The following is a 12,341-nucleotide window of genomic DNA, read 5'->3' on the forward strand; positions in this document are numbered from 1 at the left end:
TGCCTCTGCTGTGTAATTCACCATTATCTTGTCTAGTGTGTTCACCGCTCCTTTCATAGAATTGTAAACTAAACTAACTTCCAGTTTTCTTTTGGTCTTATCACTGACTTTTGCATCATGGTGCAGAGTTCTTTACAGAATTACACATTTTTTGTTCTTTGATATGTATGATACAAGCTTTGTGTCCTTTGTGAAAGCAAATGTTGATATGCAATTAGGAATCTCTTGTCTGCAATAGTTTTGGTGAGATGGAAGGCTTGTTGGGGGTTTTCTTTCCCCACACATTTAAAGAAACATTGTGATATTTCTCTTCCTCAGCATTTACCCTGGCTAGTATGAGGTGAAAAAGTTGTCACAGGTTATGTTATGCCCTTTCAAACTGTAAGACATGTCAGTTTCAAACCTTAGGCCTTGGTAGTTTTGAGTGATCTTACCTGGTCATTTTCCATTACACAACTTGAATATTTCACACATAACTTATTTTATTGTCATAAAGTATGCAAAACATGATGCCATACTGTGCTGGTTTACTTGGTATATACTGGCTTACCGGGCAATTTCCCCTGAATGCATTAAGTTGCTCATGTACATTTTGGGATAGTATAGCTTAGACCAGGGCTTCCCAACCTTTTCAGTTGGCGGACCCCTACTCAGTCAAGAGCACAGTAACTTTAAATTTCAGAGCGAAACCCATGGGAACTGAAAGCTTCTTAATGCAAGTGCCATGTTCCCAATGACCCCCCCCCCCCCCCCCCCCCCCCCCCGAAGTATAAATTTAAATTAATGACCCAATTTGAAAACCCACTGTATCCAGACACATACTAGTGGATTTACTCCCTTTGTTCAACACACTACAACCTGATTAAAATTACTTGGTAATTGAAATTTCACATGATGGAGCTGTCGTCTTCCAAGAGCAATCAACATCACGTCCAAACTGTTCACTGGTGACAAGCTGCCGCTTATGGTCTGTTCACTTCCACTATTTGGCTACTGTTGTGTAAGGAGCATGCATATTTCGTAACAGTCGTGTGTGGGGGGGGGGGGGGGGGGGGGGGGGCGTGAAATTCGAAGAAAAATGTTCAAATGTATGTAAAGTCTTCCTTTGGTCGTCCTCCCTCCTCATTCATTTCAACTGGAAGCTTCCCTTGTTGTGAAGGCGATGGAGAACCCTTCTTCAATGATCCTGACTTCAGCCAACGATCCATGTTAGAAGTAATAAACTGGTCAAAAATCGACTTATGAAATAGGAAGTGCACTGACAAAGCAAGTTTAACCTTTAATGATGCCTGGGGCCGCATACGTGCCAGCGAGCGCTGTTATTGGTCGACAAAGCTCGCTCCGCGCATGCTTAAATGGTTTCAGTGCATCTAGCGCCATGAGCCGGGGCACAAACAACCCCGTATTGTTGCGAAACAGTTGATCAGAGAAGCCGCATTCTCCAGCACTAAACAGTGTATACGTTCTCACTTAGGAACCGCAAAGGCTGCTTGGGAATACGACCTGAAGTAAAACTGCACGTTTTTCACACGAAAAATAAAAAAATAGTATTGAATTTGGTTTTCACATTTTTATTCAGTAATTTTACTCATTATTTTACACGATTTGGTGAAAGGTGGCCGCGGACCCCCTAGAAAGAGCCGGCGGACCCCTAAGTGGTCTGCGGACCACAGGTTGGGAAGCCCTGGCTTAGACAATATCTCTATCCATTGCTCCCACAAATCCCTTATATGTACAAACATATCCTGTTCACATCGTCTTAATCTCATTATCAGATCGAATAACCTGTGACTCTTTTTGAATGTTTCTTGTGACACTGTAGTTTTGAAAACTGGGCAAAATTTTTATTCATTCCATAAATTTTCAATAGACTTATTATGTGACATAAACTGCTGCTAATAGCAACAGACCTAGGTAAGCATCTAGGTCAAAAACATATTATTATTTCCATTTATCTCCATTTAAATGTGTTCCTTTAACATTAGAATGGGTGAGTATAATGTTTTCAGTTGATGGAGAAAGGAACAATTTGGAAACTGGGTATTCATTTTTAATGTGAGAAGTGGCATACTTTGTTGATCCTGGAGTAAGGTGAACTATATTACGTGCGGTGTAGCTTCCCAGTTGAGATAGGGGTTTTGTCTTCAGTTCAGTTGATTTAGCCTTTGAAATCAGAATTTTGTTACCATTTATTTGCTATTCCGATATATCATCAGTGTCTTCCAGTGAAAATAAAGAGCCACATTACCAAGCAAGGCGGTGCAGTGGTTAATACTCTGGACTTGCATTTGGGAGGATGACAATTCAAACCCCCATCCAGACTTAGACTTTCTGTGATTTCCCTTAATCACTTCAGCTAAATGCCAGGATGGTTCCTGTAAAAGGACATAGCCGATTTCCTTCCCCGTCCCTCATTAATCTAATGGGACTGATGACCTCGCTGTTTGGTCCCCTCGCCCTGAATCAACCAACCAACCAAAGAGCTGCAGTCCAAAACATAATGTTAATTCTCTGAAATTACTTCATCCCTATCAGATACATTCAGCATCGTGTCTGCTGTTTCATTATTTGCAAAGTGGCAGTTACCTTTAGGGGAAAAAAACTCTTAACAAAATATGTGAATTCAAGAGGTAGAAACAAGTGATCAGAGTAGAAGTGAATCACTTTATAAATAGATTTGGTTACAGTGAAAAACAATTATTTGCTCTCCCCCTTCCCTCCTTTCCACAGAAATAGACATTGCATTGTTCAAAACAGCAATGACCTTACTTATTTATACCCAACTTTCTGTGTTCCATTGCTGACAGATTGAGTACTGTCAAACAATGGGAACTACAGGTAGGAATATCATCGTGTAGGAGAAGACACGTCAAGTTGCAGACGGGCACAATTAAAAGACACTTACGTAAGATTTCAGCCACAACCTACATCAGTAAAAGACACACACGCCATTCACACACACACAAGCAAGCATACTTCGTGCACACACGACTACCTACTCTAGCATCTCGGGCCAAAATGCAACTATCACTTGGGGTGCAAGCAGGAAAGAAAAAAAATCAAGGTGCCGTGGTCACACGAAATGATGTGCCTATAGAAATTAACCTTCTGATGTCCCCAAAGAAGAAAAAATTAGGGGGCCAAAGTCACATAAACTGATGTGTCCCGCCCGCCTTTCACTGCCACCCCCCCCCCCCCCCCCCAGAGAACTCGTGCAGCATGCTGTGTGCACTGTTGCAGCATCTTGCTGTAGCCAGCAATGTCATTCATCGGCCTGTAATAATACTATGAACTTCATGATTATTTCCTGGTAATGTTCAGCTAGTACTGTTTCCAAGAAAAAAAAATTGGGCCTACTATTCATTCGCATAAAATTGCATACAAGAATGTCCAGCCTCCTGTGAATGTAACGTGGGTCTAGTGAAAAATGTGAGTGTTTCTGAGCTCCATCTGTCGTTCTGGCTGTTTACATAGCCATTAGCGAAGCCGTGCTTCATCAGAGTAGAAAACATAAACCAACACCTGAACACTGTTGTGGATAAAATGCAAAACCCATTGACAGTAAAGTAGTCTTTACCCTGTCTCAGGTTCTCAAAGTTCATGCACCACGTGAATGCAGTACAGATGGTACTTCAGCTTCCTTTTGGCTCTGCAAATGCTCACATAAGACACAGTCTTCATATCGACTTACTTGATGAACCTAGCAAGGATGCATGGATATTTTCCAGTGAGGCATCACTTAACACCGAAGGTTGGCTGGAATGTTCCCGTTCTTCACACTGTCAGTTTTTCTGAAATGAGCAACTATGCGGGACATAATTGATTTGATAGGCACAGTTGAGGAAAAAGCTACTCTGAAGTATTGCTGACATTTTAAGAAAGTTAAAATAACTTTCAAGAATGAACATGTGTTCAGTCAGGTTAAAACATATTTGTTCGTACACAGCTAACTCACTGCTGACATCAAAAGGACGGAAAACAGCTGTGTGACTCCCACAAGGTCATCCTCTGGCAACACAATCATTCCCACTGTTAAGAAACTCAATTTCCCACCACTTTTTTTTAAGTTGCATAACTTCTGGCTCACAGAGTACTGTTTCTGTGAACGCCAAACTAAAGCTACAAAACAATCTTTTTCTGTCTGAATATACTACAGTTTCAATAAGGGACAAATAAAGTCAATGAAGGGAATTTATTAAAAACAAATATTTTCGAAATGATAGACCACCAAGAATCCTTTAGAGTCAAAATGGACCAGAACCTCTTAGGAAGGTTAAAATCTTCATGACCACCATCCCCTCCAAAGTGACTTACAAGTAAGGTTCTTAGTTAAAATTTTACTTGTTCAAATCTGGCTACATGTGCACAGTATTTAAGAGCTCAAGCCCTTCCTGTGTGTTTCACAATAGTTGTTAATTGCTTAGCAAAAACAAATACCAGATGAATGGCAGAACAGTGGTGATAATGTCAACAGTAAAGCTTTGCATGCCAGTAATATCATCTTACCTGTTACAAAGGAAGTTGCACACTGCTCAGTGGATCCCACTTTCAGAAGGCTTCCGACAATAATGAAAAATGTGAGCAATAAACATCTGATTTTCAGGTTTAACTTTAAATACTACGTGTGGTTAAAAGCATTGGGACTATGTTGGCTGTTGTGCATCAGAAGTACCAACTAACACCACAGAAAATTGTAAAAAGGGGAGAGAAACGATAAGAATTACAGGAAACAAAGCTGTAGTGTTCCTCGATATTATAGGAAATTATTTTTGTTTCATCACTATCTACCAATTTTTACACCCATGGATGTCTTAAGTTGGCATACACACTTTTTATAAAATTCAAAACAAATGCACTGTTGTAAGTCTTGTTTCTTCAACAACAGAGATTTTGTTAAGCATAGATTATTTGTAATTAAGTCACAGAAAGTGATGGTTCCTGAGTCTTCTGGAAATACAAAACACAAAAAACTTCTGGCTAACGCAGCACCATGTAAGTTTCTTGAATAACTTACCCCTTAGTACAAGAGAACACGATAGGTTCAATTGGGAAGTACTCGACTGTGAACCACAGTCACGGTGAATGAAGACAGCACTGCACGAGACAGACAGGCCAAGTCCATATGCTAGCCAAACATCAATAGTATGTAATAGAAAAGTTCAAATCAAAGTCCAGGAGGAAACAATGTAGTGCAGGACCGTCTCAATAGGTATACCAAAGAACTTGTTGTTAACATCGACTGGTTGCAATGTGAAGCCACTGCAGTCCACAGCAGCCTTTGAATGTGCTGTGGGCATTTTGCCTGGTGCCAGTGTGTGTAATGTTATGCATCCACATCTATACTCCGTAAGCCACCTTGTGGTATGTGGTGGAGGGTACTTCGTGTACCACTGTAACTTCTGCGTTTCTTGTTTCAACCACAAAGGTTTGTAGGAAGAACGATTGGTGGTGAGCCCTCATTTGAGCACAAATCTCTCTAATTTCATTTTCATGATCCTTTCACTCTCGCAGTAATTCAGACTGTGATGCTAAATGACTTCCTCCGTCTCCCACTGGAGTTGGTTGATCATCTGTGCAATGCTTGCGTGCTTTCTAGATGAACCTATAATAAAATCCGCTGTTCCACTTAGGATCTTCTCTATTTCCTCTGTCAATCCTATCTTGTACGAACGACCAATATTCAAGTATTGGTTGAGTTAGGGTTTTGTAAATTGCTTCCATTGGTGGCAGACTACATTATCCTCGGTAAGGCCATTTTTATACTGGATGGTTGCGAGAACTCATCTGTTCAATATAATGTTGTTGTTGTGGTCTTCAGTCCTGAGACTGGTTTGATGCAGCTGTCCATGCTACTCTGTCCTGTGCAAGCTTCTTCATCTCCCAGTACCTACTGCATCCTACATCCTTCTGAATCTGCTTAGTGTATTCATCTCTTGGTCTCCCTCTACGATTTTTACCCTCCACGCTGCCCTCCAATGCTAAATTTGTGATCCCTTGCTGCCTCAGAAAATGTCCTACCAACCGGTCCCTTCTTCTAGTCAAGTTGTGCCACAAGCTCCTCTTCTCCCCAATTCTATTCAAAACCTCCTCATTAGTTATGTGATCTACCCATCTAATCTTCAGCATTCTTCTGTAGCACCACATTTCGAAAGCTTCTATTCTCTTCTTGTCTAAGCTATTTATCATCCATGTTTCACTTCCATACATGGCTACACTCCATACAAATACTTTCAGAAATGACTTCCTGACATTTAAATCTATACTCGATGTTAACAAATTTTTCTTCTTCAGAAACGCTTTCCTTGCCATTGCCAGTCTACTTCGACCATCATCAGTTATTTTGCTCCCCACCTTTCAAGACACTGTCCATTCCATTCAACTGCTCTTCCAAGTCCTTTGCTGTCTCTGACAGAATTACAATATCATCGGCGAACCTCAAAGTTTTTATTTCTTCTCCATGGATTTTAATACCTACTCTGAACTTTTCTTTTGTTTCCTTTATTGCTTGCTCAATATACAGATTGAATAACATCGGGGATAGGCTACAACCCTGTCTCACTCCCTTCCCAACCACTGCTTCCCTTTCATACCCCTCGACTCGTTTGACTGCCATCTGCTTTCTGTACAAATTCTAAATAGCCTTTCGCTCCCTGTATTTTACCCCTGCCATCTTCAGAATTTGAAAGAGAGTATTCCAATCAACATTGTCAAAAGCTTTCTCTAAGTCTACAAATGCTAGAAATGTAGGTTTGCCCTTCCTTAATCGTTCTTCTAAGATAAGGCGTAAGGTCAGTATTGCTTCTCGTGTTCCAACATTTCTACGGAATCCAAACTGATCTTCCCCGAGGTCGGCTTCTACCAATTTTTCCATTCGTCTGTAAAGAATTCGCATTAGTATTTTGCAGCTGTGACTTATTAAACTGATAGTTCAGTAATTTTCACATCGGTCAACACCTGCTTTCTTTGGGATTGGGATTATTATATTGTTCTTGAAGTCTGAGGGTATTTCGCCTGTCTCATACATCTTGTTCACCAGATGATAGAGTTTTGTCAGGACTGACTCTCCCAAGGCTGTCAATAGTTCTAATGGAATGTTGTCTACTCCTGGGGCCTTGTTTCGACTCTTGTCTTTCAGTGCTCTGTCAAACTCTTCACGCAAAATCATATCTCCCATTTCATCTTCATCTACATCCTCTTCCATTTCCATAATATTGTCCTCAAGTACATCACCCTTGTATAGACCCTCTATATACTCCTGCACCTTTCCACTTTCCCTTCTTTGCTTAGAACTGGGTTTCCATCAAAGCTCTTGATATTCATGCAAGTGGTTCTCCTTTCTCCAAAGGTCTCTTTAATTTTCCTGTAGGCAGTATCTATCTTACCCCTAGTGAGATAAGCCTCTACATCCTTACATTTGTCCTCTAGCCATCCCTGCTTAGCCATTTTACACTTCCTGTCGATATCATTTTTGAGACGTTTGTATTCCTTTTTGCCTGCTTCATTTACCGCATTTTTATATTTTCTCCTTTCATCAATCAAATTGAATATTTCTTGTGTTACCCAAGGGTTTCGACTAGCCCTCGTCTTTTTACCTATTTGATCCTCTGCTGCCTTCACTATTTCATCCCTCAAAGCTACCCATTCTTCTTCTACTGTATTTCTTTCCTCCATTCCTGGCAATTGTTCCCTTATGCTCTCCCTGAAACTCTGTACAACTCCTGGTTCTTTCAGTTTATCCAGGTCCCATCTCCTTAATTTCCCACCTTTTTGCAGATTCTTCAGTTTTAATCTACAGTTCATAACCAATAGATTGTGGTCAGAGTCCACATCTGCCCCTGGAAATGTCTTACAATTTAAAACCTGGTTCCTAAATCTCTGTCTTCCCATTATATAATCTATCTGATACCTTTTAGTATCTCCAGGTTTCTTCCATGTATAAAACCATCTTTCATGATTCTTAAACCAAGTGTTAGCTATGATTAAGTTATGCTCTGCGCAAAATTCTACCAGGCGGCTTCCTCTTTCATTTCTTAGCCCCAATCCATATTCACCTATTATGTTTCCTTCTCTCCCTTTTCCTACTCTTGAATTCCAGTCACGCATGACTATTAAATTTTCATCTCCCTTCACTACCTGAATAATTTCTTTTATCTCATCATACATTTCATCAATTTCTTCATCATCTGCAGAGCTAGTTGGCATATAAATTTGTACTACTGTAGTAGGCGTGGGCTTCGCGTCTATCTCAGCTACAATAATGCGTTCACTATGCTGTTTGTAGTAGCTTACCCGCACTCCTATTTTTTCAATGTAATATGTCAAATAAAAGCACGTCCAACAATATAAATTTCCAGTTTTATTGTATTTTTGCTACCAGTCTCAGCGTTACACCCCACCGTCTTCAGGCCACCTGATGATAAGTCAGAAGAATCCCACCTCTTGCACAGTCAAAATAGGGGCCAGCTTGCAGTCACTGGTATCTGTAGATTTCTTTTTAACCGTGTCCCTTCAGTCATCACATTCAAGCTGTTAGACAAACATACCCCATTGCCTTTTGTGCTGTGCCTAGTGACCTTGCCAGATGTATGCATAATTATACTGATATGTCCAGCAGGATTACAAGATACACTTCATATCAAATACACTAACAAATATCAAATTGAATAATTATTGGACAGATAATTCTGTTGTGTAGTTTTAAAAAATCGAGAAATTTACAATTTTATGATAGCACTGAAATAAATTTTCAGTGAGAATTAGATGTCATCTTCATGAAGTTATAGCCAACTTTAAATCTATGACCCCCCTTTTTCAGAAAATATGCTACAAGCCAAACATTCTGAAAGAGCTATGCCAGGCTGTTAAGCCAAAACTCATCTTCTGAACCCCTACAATTTTGACTCGGTGTCGGATGAAATACCACTAATAGTGATGATGATTACAAAATTTAATGAATCGTAACATATTTTCCTTGCTGGAGAAAATATGAAATAAATTATTACAGTGGAGAATGTAAAGTAACTTTGTATTTGGATGTGTTATAGCTGGTTAATGTCATGGTAATTGATTAAAAAATAATGATGTACTGCAAATGCAATTTCTCCGTCCACAAGATCCAAGGTACTTTAGTGATGATTTTGAAGTACTGCTGTCTATATTTTTTTCTTTATGAAGTCCTGATCCCTGACCAGCACTATTCAATCCCTATAAAGAAAGTATGGATCCTGCATGCAGGCATTTCAGGATTTTCCTTTTTTTTCTTGATCAATAGTGCCAAGTCAAGTGAAGGAGAAAACCATGAAGTTAAAGTAAACATGACAAACATAAAGACATTGCAGTCAGTTGAAGTACACTTTGTTATGGAAATTCCTGACAAAATTATAACTATATGCTGATCAATATTCAGGTCCCAGTCTACCATACAATTCTAAACTATCAGACTGATTAATAAAAGATAATTTGTATTATTGTCCTTGTCAGTTGATCAGGAAAAAGAGGTTAGAAGACTGATAGTTTTTTTTCCGGAGCTTTAGCAGCTGTCAGCATCTTTTGCATTTATGTTTTATTAGCTTGTATATTTATAGTTCCAAGGCTGTTTTTCTCATACTTTTATGCGCAAACTGTATCTTATTACAGACTGTCACTGGAGCAGAAGAATAGGTATGTTGTTGCAAGTATTGTACATAATACAGGAGTGATCGCTGTGACAGCATCTACAGCTGAAAATGCAATCCGTCGCCATTTGTACAGGTAATTGCTACAGTGTGTCACTCTTTTTCATTAAGAAATATTAGCTGGCTTCATATATACTTTACTTAGATTACATCAGAAAAGCTTTTCCTAGGGAGTTCAGTAAAGGATATTTTTCAGCACCCTCTTCTATATACTTCCCTTCATTAATTTTTACTCTATTCTTGCTGTTAGTTTCAGAATTTATAATGGGACATAAGTATTAGTTTGATGAACACTTTGCTTGATTTCTATTTGAAGACTTCATAATATTTATGGTAATGCATGCGAATAAATTTGTGTGATTTCAGTAACAAAAGTTTACTGATTCTGCATTTAAGACATTTTATATCGTAGAAAAGCACATTCTTCAGTAACACTGTCACAATAGTTTAATACGAGAAACATACGAATTGTTCCTTTGTTCATGTATTGAAGCTTTTATTGATTTAACCACCATATTGGTCATTTGATATGTTTAATTCAGGTTGTACTTATTTCCCACTCATGAGAGAGAATAAACTGATAGAACATCAACAATAGTAGGAAATGCTGAGTTGAATGAGAACGGTGATATAAGCAAAGAGGGAGCTTGGTAGTTAGTCTGACATTTCTTAAGCGTACAATTTGTTAATGTGATAGTACTAAGCAAATGTCCCCAAATCCAGTGCCACTTGCACATTGCCTATCTAACTGCTGCCAGGGGCAAAAGAAATTTGATTTTAAAAATTCTGTATAATCATTGACTGAATTTAAGAAATTAAAATGCTGTCATAATATACTCATTAAGAGGTATAGTTGTACGTCAAAAGCCTAGGACAAGTATTACAGTTATAAATAGTGTGTTTATATTGAGGTGGCTGCATAACTGATGGTGTGGAAATACCTGGACTTTATTCATCCAGTATTTGAGAAAAAGTGCAGTCAGTGACTTTAAACAAAATTTGCATGTAATTTCAAACCTTTTGACCCTTTTCCCACTACCACTCCCCACAAAGTGACAAAAGGAAAAAACTTTATCGCATACTACATTTTCACTGCTCATGCAATGAAACTTCAGCATCAGACATGATGTTTTAATTTATTACTTCTGTACTATTGATTCTATTCGTAAGATAGTTTGCAGGCAGTATTCACATACATCACTGAATGTACCTGCAAAATTATCTCATTGTATAACACACAATTCAAGAAGTATGCCATCATAAACATTGAACTACATGAAAAACTTGGTTTTGCGCAAAGTGAAGTGCAATTCCCTGGACTATATTCATGCAGTGTTTCTTAATGAAATCACTTGGCAACTTCCAACAAACTTTAAACATACTTTCTATCCTTTTCTAAACAGCCTTATGTTGGTAGGACGGACAGTCATATTAAAAATTCAGCTCATTTCATTGACAAGTTAAAGGAAATGAGCATGGGCCCGGATGATATCCTTGTCAGTTTTGACGTTGTCATTATTTACCATGATTCCGGTAAACGAAGCTATCTTATGCATAGCGGATATTTTTCCTACCGATATTGTGGCATTATTCCGACACTGCCTCACCACAACCTACTTTCAATACAATAATGACTTTTATGAACAGATTGATGGGGTGGCTATAGGCAGTCCTCTCAGTCCTGCTGTGGCTAACTTATTTATGGAGACTTTTGATCAATGGGCGTTGCAGACTGCCAGTAAAAGACCAGCCAGATGGTATCGCTACATCGATGACACGTTCGTAGTATGGACACACGGAGCAGAGGAGTTGGATGCCTGCCTGACACATTTAAACAGCATTAATCCGAAAATCCAATTCACTATGGAGACGGAAAGGAATGGGCAATTGAACTTCCTGGATGTGTCTGTGATTAAACGACGGGACAGAACGTTGGGCCATAAGGTGCATAGAAAGCCCACACATACTGATCGTTATCTACACAAAGAATCAAACCACCACCCTAGACAAAAAAGAGGTGTAATGAAAACTTTGGTAGACAGGGCGTACAAACTTTGTGAACCTGTTTATTTAAAAGATGAGATTGAACATCTACGGTCAACGTTCGTGAAGAATGGCTATTCTAGCAAGGATATAGATCGAGCACTTCGCTCTAGGCAGAGAATCAGGAGTAACGACGAACAACAGTCGTCCAAGGGCAAAGTTTTTCTTCCGTTCATTAGTAAGGTCACAGACCGCATTGGGAAAGTTTTAGGCAAGTATGGGGTGGAAACTATTTTCAGACCCACCAGAAAAATAAAAGAATTTTTAAGGTCGGCAAAACAAGCACGTGACCCTTTGGCTACACCGGGGGTTTATAAAATTTCTTGTAGTTGTGGACAGGTTTACATCGGTACCACAAAGAGAAGTGTGAACACCCGTCTTGTTGAACATAAGAGGAATTGCCGCCTGGGTCACACGGATAAATCGGCCGTAGCGGAACATGTTTACCAGGAAGGTAATCATGAAATAAAATTCAGCGAGACGAGCGTCATATCAAAAACCTCGCATTATTATGCACGCTTATATAGAGAGGCTATCGAGATTGATAAACATCGTAATAATTTTAACAGGAAAGACGAAGGTGTTAAACTGGATAAAATTTGGATGTCAGCGTTGCACCGCAAG

At 39.2% G+C, this 12,341-nt stretch overlaps 1 protein-coding gene across 1 annotated transcript in view; it reads left to right on the forward strand.

Annotated features, from left to right (window-relative positions):
* Nucleotides 1–12,341, forward strand: part of LOC126162083 (39S ribosomal protein L18, mitochondrial) — a 33,432-nt gene that overhangs the window by 8,564 nt on the left and 12,527 nt on the right. Inside the window, exon 2 of the mRNA XM_049918357.1 lies at nucleotides 9,637–9,750. Within this exon, the coding sequence (XP_049774314.1) occupies nucleotides 9,637–9,750 (114 nt within the window). The remainder of the gene's footprint in view (nucleotides 1–9,636; nucleotides 9,751–12,341) is intronic.

The sequence above is a fragment of the Schistocerca cancellata genome, chromosome 2 (genome assembly GCF_023864275.1).
Source record: "Schistocerca cancellata isolate TAMUIC-IGC-003103 chromosome 2, iqSchCanc2.1, whole genome shotgun sequence".
Taxonomy (NCBI): domain Eukaryota; kingdom Metazoa; phylum Arthropoda; class Insecta; order Orthoptera; family Acrididae; genus Schistocerca; species Schistocerca cancellata.